General features: G+C 39.4%; 1 protein-coding gene across 4 annotated transcripts in view; it reads right to left on the reverse strand.

Moving 5' to 3' along the window:
- LOC137185956 (arf-GAP with Rho-GAP domain, ANK repeat and PH domain-containing protein 1-like) overlaps positions 1-18,006 on the reverse strand; it is a 53,404-nt gene that overhangs the window by 18,219 nt on the left and 17,179 nt on the right. For all 4 annotated transcript variants that reach the window (XM_067594522.1, XM_067594520.1, XM_067594521.1 and 1 more), the window contains 11 exons: positions 15,194-15,363; positions 13,055-13,131; positions 12,880-12,962; positions 11,316-11,468; positions 10,809-10,878; positions 10,527-10,647; positions 10,121-10,305; positions 9,585-9,691; positions 8,314-8,513; positions 6,176-6,261; positions 5,420-5,602 (listed from right to left, as the gene is read on the reverse strand). In XM_067594522.1, coding sequence (XP_067450623.1) covers positions 5,420-5,602; positions 6,176-6,261; positions 8,314-8,513; positions 9,585-9,691; positions 10,121-10,305; positions 10,527-10,647; positions 10,809-10,878; positions 11,316-11,468; positions 12,880-12,962; positions 13,055-13,131; positions 15,194-15,363 — 1,435 coding nt within the window. The remainder of the gene's footprint in view (positions 1-5,419; positions 5,603-6,175; positions 6,262-8,313; positions 8,514-9,584; positions 9,692-10,120; positions 10,306-10,526; positions 10,648-10,808; positions 10,879-11,315; positions 11,469-12,879; positions 12,963-13,054; positions 13,132-15,193; positions 15,364-18,006) is intronic.

Genomic DNA, 18,006 nt, shown 5'->3' on the forward strand with positions numbered 1-18,006 from the left:
CTTGGGAAAACTGGATGTTTGGGAAACTCTGAGCTAGACAAGACTGTTGATAGACATTTTTATCATGACCTTTTTCTTTGCCCAGAATTTTGTCTTTTCCTTTGCCAGTGAAACAATTCAAGTCTCCTGCACTTGCCTCTTGTAATTTTTTGCCTCTTTTTGTTCTGAGAAAAAATCTAACTGGGTTTTTTCACCATAAATTCAGATTTGACACAACCTGAACAACAAATAAAAACATATGTTTACCCTGCTCTATGCCTTTGGGCTATGAAAGAACCCATTTGCCCATTGTTGCCTTCCATTTATCTACTTTAACCAGCACATCAAACTGACCACTTTGTTTAGCTGTATTGATCTACAAACCAGAAAAAAGTGAACAATTGAGATCAATCTATGCAAGCTAGCATTAGCCACCTACACCTTATCTGAAGAGATTCATTGCAGTATAGATACAGTATCTAGTTGCCAACAAGTACAGATCAGTGACACATTCCTAAGCCTGATAACAGTCTGTGTGTGTGTGCTTTCTAGTAAAACTGAACAAGCCAGCCCTCTGTCCCATGTGGATGTACATGTGAAGGTTTGTGTGCTGTATGTAGGTCAGCATACTGTGATGTATCAATAGCCTGCTAAAGTATGTGCCTCCTGACCAAGAGCAGTGAACCAATCGAAACAAAGTACAATGAGGAAATGGGTTGTTTGAGTTGAGACCTCACGCCCTCCAACATCTGCTGCCTATGAAAAAGAGAGTAATGTAATAACACACACACACACACACACACACACACACACAAGCAGAAAAGAAGGGCAAGGGAATTCAAGAATCTGACCAAATTTCCCCAGAGAGAAAGAGAGAAATGGAGAGATTTTATCTGGGTGTGTCTAAAAAAGCCCTAAAATCACAGGCCTCCATCTGGCCTCTGCAGTTATATGGGACAGAATTGGAGGAAAAGAAAGAGATGAGAGAAACAGAAGAAAGAAAAATATTGTGAAAGGAAGATGAAAGCCTTTGAATCGGTCACATTAATCAGCGGCTGGTTGTGCTTGGCTACAATCTCGACATAATGCACACAGACTCCCCATGAGTGCACACACATACGCAAACACATACAGCCTACTCCGCTTTGTCTGCTTTACCGTATACTCAACGTCCAGCCAAGAACACACCCACATTTAGACATGTGTACACATGTCCATATATTAAATCCAGATGAGGAGGACTAGTTTTTTTTTTTTTTTTTACATATGTTCCATCATTACCTCACCGGGGACAGTTTAACCAGAGAGGGAGATGAGGAGGGAGGGAGGTGGAGGTGAAAATCCAGACAGTTGAAGGAGGGGAGAGAGAAGAATGAATATGAAACAAATGACAAACAGACACATACAGAAAAAGAAAAAGAGGGAGGAAAAGAAATGAGAAATAAACAAGAAAGCAGATCCCAACTCACTGTAGAGGACAAAGACGATTTACGATCCAAAAATCCTACAGTGTGAATGAGGAAATAAGGGTTTGGAAAAGGGAAAAAAAGATGAGACAAAAGAATGAGCGACAGCAGGGAAGCGAAAGAAAGAGATGGAACTTTTCTTCTATGGAGGCCACTTTCCACAACAATCAAAAACACAAAAAACATGCCTGTAAACTATTTTAACTACTACCTCACAGCTTTGTCACCGCGCTATAATAACTACCAATAACATGTTGATTGTCACCAGCACGCGGTCAACAAACACAGGCTCGAAAACACTTGGATCAGTCCTTGGTAGCAGAGGAGAATGTGGTCGTCCAGGTGGGAACATACTGTATGGACTAAAGTTTCTTTATTTTTATGCTCATAATAAAAATGGGACATGTGATCTCTGATGAGGGATCAGCGAACAGTGAACTACTTTTACAATCTTTAGAAACAGATAGCTCCTTTTTAACTAATACAACAAAGCAAGGTACTGTAACTCAAACTTGGCACCACATGCATACAAACGCTGACTGCCAAAACTTCTCTCAGTGTTAAATAACTCATTCCCATACATTTCTCTGCCAAACATCTTGTTAGCTCCAACCAACAGTCAACAGGCTTTTTCCATCTTCTCACAAACACATAAACCACCATAAACATCAAAATATTTTGTGAATCAGTGACTGTTATTTTTTTTTATTCTTAACATAACGGTGACAAACATACAACACAGTATGTGTCCAGCAAAAACCTCAAAGATTTCTCAGAAACCAGGTTGATTTTCTGTGTGACATTTAGGATTTTTTTTACATGCATTAACATGTTTCAGTAGAGCAACATGGACATTATGTTCTTGAAATAATTCTGATGTCTCGCAAGAGAATATGAAGCATAATTAATGAATGGAAGACTATGGAAAGCATCAATAGTTGACTAACTGACAGAGATGAAAAGAAAGAGAGCATAAGGCTAAGGGGGGGGGGGGCAAAGCAGAAAGGAACAAACTGAAAGAGGGAGAGAGACAATGATGTCTATTGACAGAGGTGAGCCTATCATCCACTCTGAGTAGACAGAGACCACATGCACACAAACACACGTAGACAAACACACACACAGTTAGCGAGAGCGGCGCAGGCAAAAAATGCAAAAAAAAAAAAAAAAAAAAAGGCACACAGACATGCCTACACACACATAAATATGCATGTTAACAGATCTCAGCCCACACCAGTGAACAACATACACACAATAACTCTAATGTGCACACAGTAACACACAACCACAGCACATCAGTCCTTAAAGTCTGAAATATGTGTTTGTTCAACTGCACTGAGATCACATACTGTCACAGATCCAAAGTCCACTAACCCATATATAACGCATATCTGTACAAGCACTTCTTGCCCTCAATAAGACACACATCCACATTGACATATTTTACAGGGCTAATACACAAGAACACACAGATACATAACACACTTTCACTACCCTGTCCTACAGCTCTGCAGCATACACAACCTTACCTGCAAGATTTCAGTTCCCTTCAGTCACTCCCCTGTTTGAATGCCAGTCGACAAACTAAGTCGAAAATGCAGAAGAAAAGTCTAGTTTGTGAAGATCAAGTCTTACAGAAAGTTAAAGGAATACCATCCACTTACAAACAAGAAAAAAAAGAGTCAAGAGTGAGGAGACAAACTTTCTTCAGCAGTCCCAGCCAAACAATGAGGGGGACGGGAGGAGGAGAAGGAGGAGGAGAGGAGGAGAGGAGGAGGAGAGGAGAAGAGAGGGAGAGGCGGAGTTACAGCACATTCCTGCTACAGCAGTGAGTAATGATGTCACATTTCAAGAAAAAAAAGGAAAAACAAAGAAGAAAGGAAACTGAAAAGTAGGGATAAAAAAAAAAAACAGGAGTAGATCAACAAACCTGAATTTAGTCCAAGACTTTTGCTCATACAGCACACAAATATTCTCACTGTTTCTCCCTCCTTAAAACACACTGCCTTACTGTCAGTGTGCTTTCACATAAATACATAGTTAACACTTTGCAGAGCCTACTATTTCTTAAGACACACCCTAATCGAAAGATTAGTGGAGCTGAAGAACTTTAAGAAATCAAGAAAAACAGGTGGAGCAGCAATCACTGAGGTTACTGCGTTTCAACAGAGAGGAAGTTCTGGATTTAATGATAAAAAAATTCAAACAGTCCAGAAAAATCACAATCTCAAGAGACAGCCTTGTTGAGCAAGAGCTGTGGAGAGAAAGTAGTAACAGGAAAAAGAGATAGCCATCACAGAGGAGGACTGAATGAAGAAGGGAGGACCAGCAGCCGCACAAACTGTCTTCAATCAAAACAAACTATGATTGGTGTGTGTGTGTGTGTGTGACAATAAGTAAACTTCCTTTATCTCTTCTGCACATCCCACACACAGTGACTCACACACATACACAAAAATGAGCTGAAATGCTTGAGGGAGGAAAAATAACTCACAGTCAGGTGCTAAATGTGACTCACTCACACACTCGGCATGTCTGAGAGCAGTCCACATTGTTTGTGATAAGTGGGTTAAGCAGCTAATGAGTGACCCAAAACACTAAGACATTCACTGCACACAGCGGAGCACAGAAAGGACACAATAGAAAACCTTCAAACCTTTTTTTCAAAAATCTTCCCAAAGGGTTTTACTGCTGAGTTTTACTGAATCATCATGAGCAGACACAGGTTTATAATCTCAGAGGTCCCACGGACAAGCACGTAAGGACATCCAGGGAGGGCTGCTGTCAAGAGGTAGTTCTTTGACAACGCTGTAATGTCTCCCTTCAGTGAGGCCACTGCTGATTCTCTCACGCCACTGGTATGAGCTTATATGTTTTGCAGACACTGGTGACTCAGAAGCAAGCCAGGAATTCACAGTTGAAACCTACATTAATATCACTCTAATGTCTGTGTTAACTTTACTTTGGCTCTGAATTTCAGTTATTAAGATTACTGAATTTGGCAGAACGTGCTTTACATGTTGGACTTAATCAGGGATTCAGCCCAATTTGGTAATCTAGGAACCTGCCTTTCACTCCAGCTGCAGTAAGTTCAAATCAGACCCTTGAATGTAAAGTGACAAATTGAGTTTCCCTGAATTAACAAGCTCGGAAATGAGAGAAAGTTTTAACCACTAAGAGAATTAACTGAAATCTGGCTAATTTATTGTCAGTGACTGGAGAGAATGTAAGACAACATACTTTCTATTTCAGACTTTTGAGATGAGTGTGCTGAGTTCTTCCACATCGCTTAAAAGTATGACAAAGATTAAATATTCTCCTTTAGTGCAATTTCAGGCTCTAAAAAAATTTATCTACATGTTCTATAAGACCCGTTTTGTTGCTTTTGTCTGTCTGTAACAGGTCAGTACAAGACTCCAACACTGAAAGGACTAAAACACACATATAGTCATTTCTTAGTCTTAGGATTTTAGTCATAGTCTGAGCTGTGAGAGTGCAGGTGTACAGTACAATGTATGGTGTGTGTATATGCTGGTGCACACGCAAACTCCAGTCACAACTAAGCCTGTGACCCCCTATGAGACATAAGCACACACACCACTGCTGGGAAAAATCTGCTGTAGGGCACTGCATTGTGAGGCAACAGGAAAACTCAATATGTTCAGCAGCAACGGGTGTTAGAAAGCGAATAAATGAATTAGGACACCATGATGGATTACAAATACATTTAGTCACACTGGATTGCATAACCGACCATCTCTAAATCACACATAGTCTCTAAATCCTCCCTGTGTTTGAAAACCTTTCATAAGATATGTTGACCAACTCTGCAAAAATCCCAGTATATTCTTGTATGTTAATGCTTGAGTGATGTCTCAACAACCATATAGAAAATGCAGTGTGTATGTTCACTTTGAGATGGGAGGATACACACAGATGAAAGCAAAGAATTAAAAGGAGCGATGTGATCTTACATTGTTGAGCTCTTTCTGGTTTCCGTACAGAGGGTGGTACTTCCTGTATTTGCCCTGGCGGTATTTGTTGGCAATGAAGCGCCGTCTGTCTTCACTGCAGCTAGATGGTGTCAGAGCCTCACTTGGTGGGACGTTAGCTGCCCAGAAACTGTTTACCCGCTCGTTGCCTAGCAACAGGAACACCTGCGTCACAGGTAGGGTTAAGGAAAAGTATTTCCACATTATTATAGGGGCATGTGTGTAGAAGCTCTACAGTGGTCAAGATGTGCATCATTTTCTGACAATACACACCATGCAGTTTATTAGGTATACATGTCCATTATTAGTTTTATTATATCTATTGCATATTGAGGCAGGTTAACAATACTTACTTCCCTCATATATGTAAATTACAATAATGCAGCAATACAATAATACAACACCACCACTAACTACTGCCTCAGAAATTACCACGTAGCCAACACAATGTCAACACAAACATCACAAAGATTTACTACAGGGCTACAGTTAAGACAGTATTACTTTGTAAAAGTGTACCAAATAAATTCTATCTGGGTTCAAGCAGCTGAATAAATTGCTCATAAATAAAGTAGTTCATGTTCCTTTAGGGCTATAAATTTGGTGGTAACATCTTACATTTATAGCCAAAAATTGTGTGTTTATTACGCATAAAAACACTAAAATCCAGGTCTTATGAAATTTAAGATTATCTGTGTGTGTGTGTGTGTGTGTGTGTGTGTGTGTGTGTGTGTGTACCTGTACAAGCTCTTCTGTCCAGACCTTCCTGTCCATCTTCAGACTACGAACTTTAGAGATGCTAGGACCCAGTCCTCTGTGCTCTCCTGAAACACACGCGCACACAAATCCATGTTGACAAACACACACTGATTTTGAAGACAAATTACATCTAGACCAGTATTTCTCAACCTTTTATGGGTACTGGACCCCCTGCATATTTTGATTGGTCCTGAGGACCTGCCTCTAATACAAGCCTGCTTCATATGAAGGCCTGTTACCTTCTGCAGTAAAGCTAAATAAAGGTCACCATTTGAGTAAATACAGTATGTCTGTAAAGGCCATAGGATCTTTTTAAAATATATATTTTAATATTTCATGGACCCCTTGCAATTACACCACGGACCACTAGGAGTCTGCAGACACTACCAAAGAATTTACATTGATAAGAAGTGAAAGCTAATCGGTCGTTCCATTGCAACATCAGCACGCAGCAGCAGAGCTCCACCTACGCCATGTTGGACTGAAGGCGACTAACATATTATCAAAACCTTAATGACACCAATTAAACGTCCCACCTACAAAGTGCTATACAAAAGTAAAACAATTTTTTTCTATTCTAGTGTCATATATTTAATGCCTCTACTGAAATGGCCAGTGTTGAGCAATTCTGAATGTTCCAAATAGAAAAACATGACATGACTTAACAACTTTTTGCCCCGCTTCAGAGGAGCAAAAAGTGAGCAATGGACATAAATGGAAGCTAGAAAAATATAGGACTGTTGAGATTTTGAGAAACCAGGCAATCTCAAACTTTTTCATGTTGAGGACCTCCAAAATAGATGCACAGTAGACCACAGACCCATGTTTGAGAGGATTATGTCTGAAAAAGTCCTCTCTAAGAAGATACATTCCCTGGAAGTTAGTGTAATATAAGTGAAATTAATCTATTTGTGCTTTTGCTGGGAACCCCTGCAGCCCTCTCAAAGACTCCTGGTGGTCTTTGGATCCCAGTTTGGGAATCATTCTTCTAACTTCTCAACTTGATAACCACATTATAAAGTGGATATAATTAGGGATGTCAGAAGAACCAATACATGGATACCACAGACACAGATACCAAATCAATACCAGCATTTAGAAAATTATATGAACACCAGTGTTTTTACTTATCAATGGTATCAACACCTCACTCTATAACTCAGTGTTATTATTCTAATATAGCCAGAATGTGTTTATTTAAATGTTGAAACACTGCAAACCAAAATAAGAGCACATAATCACACAGCTGTATTTGTTGTTACAGAATCACATTTCATACAGTTTCTCTAATTTAAAATGTTTTTGGGCAGCTTTGCTTTCTACTTGAATGCTACAGGCCAATATTCAATTTGTAACTTATTCTAATGCAGGCTGTAAAAGTTTCTGTTCAACTGCTAATGTTTATAAAAAAGTTTTTAAATAAAGGAGTGCGTCCTGCATGGGATTTCTGGTTTTGCCATGGTATTAAATCAGGTACTGGGAGTAGCAGAACTTCAGTGGTAATTATAGTATGATGACATCACTAGTATATACTGTGAGTGTCATACAATTTACTGATGACTTTTTTTGGGAAATTTTCTATTGCGCTTCTGGTTTGGCTGAGATATGCCGACTTTGGGCATGTAAGATGTGATGAATTTGAATGAATGTGACGGTGTTTTAGATCCAAAATGGCGTCAGCGCTACAGAAGCGCCATCTAGTGGCGGTTGTCAAAAAAGCACCAGAGTTTTGTTTCTTGTGCTTCTATACTCTTTGACACCACTGTGATATGCTACGAGTTGGGCGCAGCCACTGTTATAAGCAAGGAAGTATTTTTTCGCCAGGCTAATTGATATTTGGCTTACATCCTTTTCACTCTCATTGCAACACACAACAAATCTCCATATACTCCTAGTATCCTCGCACAATTCTTAACACATACTATTCAATAATGATATTCATTCAGATCAAGTGGAAATGGTTAGTAATTTACATCCCTGCATAACATTCATGAGACAAAAAAAAAAAAAAAAATCAGAAATGTATGAAGCTGCAGATATTCAAAAAAATTAGGACAATAAGGTCAAAATCCAGAAAACACTCACAAACGTACAAAGACAGATTCACACACACAAACCTGCGCATCGTTTGCAGACCACCACGCACAAGTTGATGGCTGCCCACTCCGGCTTGGGAGCCCCACAGTCAGCACAGAGACTGTTGCTAGGTTCCGCCCAGATCCGATTTGCCACCTCGCTGTTGGACAAGGCTTCACCTATGGCATTCCGCATGGCGTCCACCCACTGCTCTTTCAACTGCTCTGACTCTGCTATAAAACTGCGGACAGAAACAAACACACGATTGACTGTTAATGCCAACATGACAGTATCAGTCCAATTGCTCAGGAGTACACTGAGAACTGACTCTTATTCTGCTCTTGCTTTGCTAAATATACTTATGCTGAAGACTGGAAACCAAACACACATATATGCGCACACACACACACACACACACACACACACACACACACACACACACACACACACACATACACACACACACACACACACACACACACACACACACACACACACACACAGACAGATTTGTGGCTTGACGCAGACTCCCATGTCTGAACCCTTCCTCTTCTCATCCGTCTAACAACGTGGTTGTTAAAATACTTGTACACACACACATAACACACACACAAATGAGTCAAATGGCTGCAGAGTCACAAAGTTTTCTATATATAATCACACAAATGAACACAAAAACACACAGTTTTTGTCTCCTTTTTGAAAGATCCACCACACATGCAGAGAGACACATACATGCAGTAAATTCACACTTAGACAGACACACACACACACACACACACACACACACACACACTCGGTTTGGACTCTTATACAAATACACAAGCCTTTTCAGATTTCCCCATCCTGTCAAGCTGAGGCGCTGCACTGCAGGCTGTGCACTGTCAGCCAAAAGACCACACACACCACACCAGCACATGATGATGTGCACACACATCTCCTTCACTCCTCTTCACACACACAAACACACAGACTCAAACAAAGGCCTTTTCACATTCTCAAAAGACGTCCAGCTGAGGACCCTGAGGATGGATAAACGGTGGGAGTTCTCAGTAAAACAACATGATCTATTTCCCATAAGTATCCAAGACTTACTCAGCCAATGACATTGAAGAATGAAGAATGACCATCTCCACGCATTACCATTTTTTGGAAAAACATAAAAACATTCCTGAGGTGAAAAATGTAATAATCTCTCATATTATAGACAATATGAACAGTGGATACCTACACAAACAACACGTCCAGGTCAAGTTTACTGTACAAGATAGAGTGTGAGTGTGTGTGTCGCCTTTGTGTGTACATACAGTACCTGAATATGCGGTAAGGTGTGGTGAGGTCAAAGCTACGACGATCGGTGTCTTTAACGTTTCCTACATTCATCTCGATGGATGTGATACCCACTCCTATACGGTAGTCCTGGAGAAAAAATATTTATACTGAACTGTGAATGGCTCCAACACATTTTTGTTTGAATATTATTAGATGTTAATATTACTGTTGAAGAAGACTGAAACAATCTACACTAATTGAACTATCAATATAACATTGAACCTAGACACTTAAGTTAATGTTAGTGACTTAGCTTAACCTTAACAAAAATATCAGCCTGTCATTTCAAAATTATAAATCTTTTATGCTACAGTGAGTGCCTTATGCAAAGGCAAAAAAAAGTTGACAAGCCTGGAAAATAACACTTACAGTATGTTTTTCCGTCAATTATGAATCAGCAAATGATTCTTAATCAACAAATATAACAAGAATATTAAGGTACAGTGTAAAAAAAAAAAGATAAACCGTTCATTATTATTTTCTCAGCTTGACACAATAGACACATATGATCCTCACCTCAATGGCTTTGTAGAGAAAAACCTTATCTGAGGCGACAACAGTATAAAGTTTGGAGCGTAACCCTCTAAGCTCCAAATAGCCCTGATATTCTGGGGTCAAAGGTGAACCAGGGCTCATGATACTGCGCCTATGGCGCCCCCCAGTGCAGTCCTGCAGTGCAGTCACCCATTCCTTTCTCTCAGCTGGATGTAGGTGCAATGAAACAACAAATGCAAAACCAGACATGAGTACATATAAATGCATTAAAACATGCATGAAATAATCTATTTGAATCTATATGAAGATACATACACATTTGTGTATGCATAAGACATAGGCAAAACGCATATCACAAACAGTAATATATAGTATTTTTTCTATATGTGCAACCATTTAGATAGATAACTGGACAAAACAGACAAACCTTCAGTTTCAGCCCTGAAGATGAACGTACGGTTGTCTGTGACGACCTCAAACTTCAGCTCTCCCACACTGACCACATTAGTGATGAATGCCGTTGAGATCAACCCTTTAGAATACACTTCCTATAACAAACAGCAACAAGTCTTTGTAAAACAGACCAATATCATAACATACAGCATGGAGATAGAGTGTGTGTTTTCATGTTTGAGTGAGTGGAAAACTGAGTCTCAGTCTACTTCGGTTCATGTGAGAGTAACTGACGGATGCATGTGTGTGTTGTTACCTTGTCATTGTCAAAGTATCTCAGGTAGTCAGCATCTAGCTTTACCCAGCGTCTCTGATAATAAAGGGCCCTGTGTAAATGTGAGGACACACACACATAAACAGTACATTAAAAAGCATGAAGCACATAACCACTTTACTGTACTAAAAGAGGAACTAGGACCAGAAGTCATGCATTGTTAAACTGGGTAGTATTTTGATGGGTTGCTTCCATTAGATTGTGGGCTTAAAGCTCTACGCAAAGCCCACAATACCTATTACTCAGTTTCAAAGTTATTACATGACCAATAGAATGAAAGTGGTTAAATAGTTTAGTTGTGGTTGTGAAGGTATAAAAACAGCAACACCAAACACAATTTGTAAATAGATAAACTGAAGACTGGTGTACGGTCTTTTGACGTTTGAAGTGTGATGAAACTTCAAGACGGTGCTAATGTCATGTACACAGCAGATGTTTTTAGATATGTTTAGCTAAACCTTGGTTTGTGTGTGTATGTGTCATTCATACCCTTGTGGTGGATTCTTGTCCAACCAGCCCATTTTGATGACAGCTGTGAGCTGAGAGCTGTCTTCTTTAGTGGCTGAAGCAAGTCTGCCAGTGTCTGGCAGGTAGAAGCTGCCTTGCAGGCTGTTGATGCCATCATCCTGCCATAGTGTATTACTTTGGATGCACAGAAATAAACACATAAACACACACTTTGTATGTAACAATATTAACAGAAAGAAACCTAAATAAAAATCTGTGCCTATTCTCTTAATCTCTCTGTAAAAAAAAAAGTGCCACAACCCATTTACTGAAACCAACACGCATAAGTTCTGTCTCACCACGGAAACAACGGTCATTGCCTAAAAGTATCAGCAGGACGCAAAAAATATGTTTCAGTTTCAGTGGTAGTTTTTGTCTAACTCATAGTGATGACTATAATTGACAGTCCTATGAAACAAGAGGCCAGTTTCTGACCAGGTTTACAATTAAGCTGTACATAGAAAATAAAAATATATCTGTATATATAAATATGTATATAGTCAGGTCCTTAAAATCTGCTTTTTTAGCCCTATTGCACAATTGCTTCTATATAATAAAATAATAATAATAATTGACTGTCAACTTACTAAGGGTAGGGATGAAGCAAGAACAATGGATCACCTTTATGCCTTTATGTAATCAAAGGTGACACAGGAATGTAAAGAGGCATCCCTATTTAACACTGACTAGGCATTTACAGTATAAAGGACATTCCCATTTAGACTGAGATTCCTGAGAGTCACTACAGAAGTACTCCCCTTTACATGACCTATTCGCAGTATTTACAACTACACAACAGCTACTTTCATTATAACAAATTCAGTAGTAAAATTACATTCATTATAGTAATTCATATTTAAAAGACACATTGGTGCTTAGAATTTAATTCACCCGTGTCATTTCTACTGAATGAACCACGAAGGCTGAATTTGGGGTTCACAGAGTTTGAGGCACACAGCAGTATCATGCTATTGTGCAAACAGATTAAACTCTCTCTGGATGAAATCGTTGATAAGTGGGCATTCCCATGGAGACAGTTGCATTGTTGCACCTACTGCATTGTGTAATGTGATCAAGCCTATCTAGATTTACCTTTTGACACCATTTCAAGCTCTCTCACATTTTCATAATCACATTCTACAGTTTGATAACGCTGACAGAAAGTCCAAGACGGTTCAGTCTATGAGTCAGAACACTGTACTAAACGAAATTATCAAGACATATAATTACATTTACAGACAACTTTATAGCACAAACTACTCAAGCATAACTAGTGTACTTAAAGATGAACACAATACCTAACTTACAAAAAACCAAAATGCAAATACAGTACAAGTCTGGAAGCTATTTGAGCAAGTAAGCAAATATGTCTAATTACTGGCATGCACTCAAAAACACAACCTCAGCTGATTATTGAGGTCAGGCATGTACTGAATAGAAAGGTCAGACCTGTCTCTGTGGTTGGTGTGTTTCTATTGTACAGCTCAACTACGCGTTTGTAAGGGTTTGCATAAAAAGTTTGTTTGTATGTTGATGCACAACTCACTCTTCATCATCCAACAGTTCATCATCGCTGCACAAAGAACTGTACCGCCCCTTTGATCGATTGGGCACTTGCAGGGACATATCCTATTGGAGGAGACAGCTGTCATTCCAATTATTCAGGAGGAGAAAAAGAAGTAAAAGAAGGAAACACTTACAATAACTCTACACACTCTTACCCTGTCAGATGTGTTCATTTGATGAACACTGGAGCAAAACAAGTCTGGATCCTCGTAGTCATCAGAATTATGATCGACTGAAGATGAGAACAAAAAAAGTTAGCTTTTAGCTGCTTGGGTTTGCGGTAAAACTTGCACCACACTAATACAGTGCAGACATAATCCCTTTTGTGTACAGATCTGATGTACTTTTCCTGACTTGGCACAACATTATTGCTCTTTGTGCTTCCTGCATACGTAATACACAAAGAAACATTTGATTTTGGATATTTGGGAGATTCAAAGTTTTCCGTCTTACAAGTATTTAAAACCATATTGATGAATGTATCTGACAGGACAGGTGCACAAAGACAGTAAATCCACAGAATGGGCAATGTGTAATATCCATTTTGAAGATAACTTTACTTAGGTCACATATAACCCTTACTGGAAGCCACTCAGAAAAAAGGCGATCAGACAAGAAGAGGGAAATTGCATACAACAAAAGTAAATGACAGCAATTCTTCCTGCAGTTTCTCAAGTTCCCTGGTTCTGGAGTAGAGTGTTGATCGTGTTGATGTTTAATCCATAGAAACTAAATGATCTGGGAAGGACAGCTGAGAGTGTGGTTGCACTAAACCAGTTCTCTCTCTCTCAGCAACAAGTTATTAAAGTTGAGCATCTAAATAACAAATATTCAGGAGAGTCATAGTCCCTCTGGCACACAGGACAAGGTAAACAATGTCAAGTTGAAACTCTCCCTTTTAGAGAGAGAAAAAAACTATGAGTACAAACATCCATACAGAAAATGTCAGCTCCTTCACCACTTGTGCAGAGGCTGTTTCTAGTAAGCACAGGAGCCCAAAGTGTTTGCACTCTTGCAAATGGTTAAACAAATGCAGGTGTCTGTGATAACATGGACAACATCAGTAATACTACAAGAAGGAAACAGCTAGTATTTCAGCTAAAAAATACATAATACAAAAACACAAACTGTCAAGGTGAAACTATTGGGGTTTAGCGATGCTGGCAATGCATTTGAAGGAATTATTGTTGTTTTATTAGCAAAGCAAAGTCAGGTTATAATTTCAACCTTAGCCTCGATGTGTCAGTGATGGTATCAAATTGACATAGTTGCTTTAGACTATTTTGGGATGATTTTAGATAAAAATGTAGAGAAAAGACTTTCAAAGTTTATAGCACAAAAGATTCTGTTCTTCCACTTATTCCAATGTGTGAAAACAGGAAGAGACAGTAAAGTTAACAAGGAAGTGAGTAGCTCATGATAAAAACTTGATAATAACTAAATCGTGATAACTGTTTAATCAAAGCAAGATTCTATGTTTTCACAAGATTCTGTGTGGTTAGTGCTATATGTGTCACTCACAACATTTATTGTTTTTTGGGCCAATAGTGGCACTGTAAAGCAATGTATAAGATACAAAAAGTATCTTTTAGTTGCATTAAACTGTTTAGTTTGTACAGTGACATAATGTTTTCCTTGTGGTGGGAATTCTGTTTAGATACCTTGACACCGGTATTCTGTGTCCATTTAATTTCTTTTATTTTATTTACATGACATTTACCGTGAGAATGTAAATGCTACGTTCACTGTGAGGCAACAGCCATGGGTGAAAGTGACTCACTCTTCTGTTTCACAACAGTAATGAGCGACTGCCAAGGAGGAACTTTGGAAAGAACAGTAATGTGACCTGGTTGGCAGACTACATCACTGATCGAGCCTGAGGTGAAGCGAAGCTTGAGAACTACCCTAACTGGAACCAGTTACCATGTAAACAATGCAGGTTTCATCATTCACAAAACATTTTTACATGTTTTATCAGACAGAAAAGGCATTCAAAAGTTTGACAGAATGCATTTTCTGAGAAAATGTTTTCTGAGTGCAATAAAAACCACATCAGGTGTAACCTTCACTCACATATTTTCCTTTTTCCCTCATCTCTTTAAGCCTACCTAAGCAGAGAAAATGCATAACATAGCAATCTTTCTTGCATACAGTATAGGTTCCCGTTAAGTTTCATCCAGCGCACCTGTCACATATAGTAAATTCTTGAAATATGTAAGCAGGTTAAGTTTAAAACACAAAAACAAGAGAAAGCTTAAATAAAGATTAGTAAATTTATTGTGCATGCTACTCACTGCTCTCAGGAGGAGGCTGTGGGACCCTTCTAGCAGGCAGAGCCGGCTGAGTGTCGGGTTGAGTTGACTGTTGTGCTTTTTGTTGAGTTTGAGGTGTCTTGATCCGTGGTGGAACCTGTGGAGTTTGGTCTATCAGTATCTCATCGGCGGCTGCCTTGGTGAAAGGGGGGCTGTGGGATAAAGGTGTACAGGACAGGTCAACAGGGGTTTCTAGAGCAGGAGAGGAGTCTTTGGTCACCATGGTCACTTGAGGACAGGTGAAAATCCCGCACAGACGGCTGATTCTATACATCCTCTGATAGGAAGAAGGCCTTTCTTCCTATCTCCTGTCTTCTGTTCTTTCATTCCATGGTAAAGACTACAAAGATAACTGCATTTCAGTTTTTCCTCCAGGCAGCTACTACCAAAAACAAAAGGGGTCTGGTTGCAGGCAGCAAAATTACACAGCTTATGGTCAGAAGTTATAACTCACTAAGAACTGCATGAAGAAAAAGATAAAAAAAAAATATTGAATCACTCTGGTAAGAACTCTGGTAACCAGATTCAGTCCACATTATAAACTGCCACTCTGGAGCCTGAGTTTCCAGTGGTTTAAGAATTGATCCAAGAACTCTCCTCCTATCCATGTCGTTCTGTCTCTCTACTTCTGGTTTCAGCAGCAAGTCTGAACCTGCCTGACCTGCAAGATACCATCTTGATGTAAACACAGCATACCTCTGGATCCCCTGTAAACACACACACACACACACACACACTATGTGTTCACACAGGCATGTATGTGCACATACTGTAGTGACACATACATATCTATCCATTCATCTATTTTCTGTGTCTTATTCTGATCTGGGTTTGCAGTGATGGCAGGCTAAGTATTCCAGGCATTCCTCTCCCTAGTTACTCCCTCCACTTGTTCCTAAGGGATTTCATGGTGTTCCCAGGCTAGATCAGATATGTAATCCCTCCAGTGCTGTCTGGGTCAGCCCTGGGATCTCCTGGGCTCCTGTCCAAAATACCTCCACAGGGAGTCGTTCAGGAGGCATACTTATCAGACGCCTGAACCACCTGAACTGTCTCCTTTCAATGCAAAGGACATGCAGTTGTATCAGTGTTGCACCAACATGCCTGCTGACCTCACACACCATCTTACCCTCACACTACACCTCAGGATTATTGAACCACAGTGCAATTTTGATATTAGCTGAATATTACACACAAATTGATCACACATTACCACAACCAGCTTATTTACTCATCTGTCAATTTGTAAATGTCATCCAAATATGCTATGCAGTTAAATATAAAACTCATAAATATGCTCATGATATGTTTTCTAATGTGAATACTCACAGCACCTTACATTTGTATTTCCGGTGTATTTATTGAAATGTCTGTCTCATTGTTGTATTTTGGCAGTTAGTAATGATATTTCTAAGTATCCAATAATTTCATCCTTTATACAAAGTACCAATTTAATATCTAACAATGTTTAGAAATATATATACAGTCCAGTTAGTAAGTATAAAAGTAATTGGACAGATACACAAGAAGTCAAATAAAACCATCAGATTTAATATTTTTTGGAAAATCCTTTGCAGTCAATGACGGCCTGAAGCCTTCGACCCATAGCCATCAGCAGACGCTTTACATCTTCCCTGGTGATGTTCTCCCAGGCCTTCACTGCAGCCACCTTCAGCTCTTGCTTGTTGTGGGGTCCTCTGCCTTTAGTCTGGTCTTCAGCAAGTGAAATGCAGCTCAGTTGGATTGAGATTGACATAGCCAGTCGAGGATATTCCACCTTTTTGACCTGAAAAGCTCTTTGGTTGCTTTGGCTTTACATCTAGGATGGTTGTCCTGCTCAATGATGAAATGTTTGCCAATGTGTTTTGATGCATTTTGGCTGACTGTGAGCACACAGATTGCTCCTGTATACCTCTGCATTCATCCTGTTGCTTCTGCCAGTAGTGAAATCATCAATAAACACTAGTGTGCCGGTTCTATTGGCAGCCATACATACCCAAGCCATAACAAAAGTTGTTTGACAGATGAGGTGTCATGCTTTGAGTCATAAACTATTCCTTTTTTTCTCAACATTTCTTAATCTAATCTAATCTAATCCCATCATTTTGATAGAGCTTGTTTTTTGTTCCATCAGTCCACAGAACTTTGTTCCAGAGCGCCACGCTTTCTTTTTATATGTTTTTGTGAACTGCAACCTGCCTCTCTGTTTTTGAGGCTTATCCGGAGTTTGTATCTTGTGGTGAATCCTCTGAGGCATGAAGTCTTCTCTTGATTGTTGACAGGGAAACTTATGTCTGCCTACATCCTGGAGAGCACACTTGACTTGCTGTGCAGTCATGACACAGGACTTGTGCTCCTCGGTCCACCAGGTTGTTTGACATTTTCTAGTTTTCCTGTGAGCATCTGCTTTTTAAGAATGTTCCCAACTGTTGATTTTAGAAAAGCAACTACGTTTGATATCGCTGATAGATTTTACTTTATTTCCAGCCTCATTATTATCTTCTTCACTTGCATGGTCATCTCTTTACTCCTCATATTGACAGACATCTCCACCTCAATCTAAATAGCTACTCTCAATCAATATTGAGCTCTTTTGTGCACAAACTAATGTTGGAACAACACACAGATGCCCAGAAACATTTAGTGGCCAAGTGTCCAATTACTTTGCAACCTCTAAACTTTTAGCACTATGAGTTAAAAGGGCTATATCTCATGCACAGTTCTTTCGATATTGACGTAAACCTACTCAAATTAAAGCTGAGACTTGGCACTTTAATGTAGTATCCATTATTTTA

This window comes from Thunnus thynnus, chromosome 7, assembly GCF_963924715.1.
Source record: "Thunnus thynnus chromosome 7, fThuThy2.1, whole genome shotgun sequence".
Classification (NCBI taxonomy): Eukaryota; Metazoa; Chordata; class Actinopteri; order Scombriformes; family Scombridae; genus Thunnus; species Thunnus thynnus.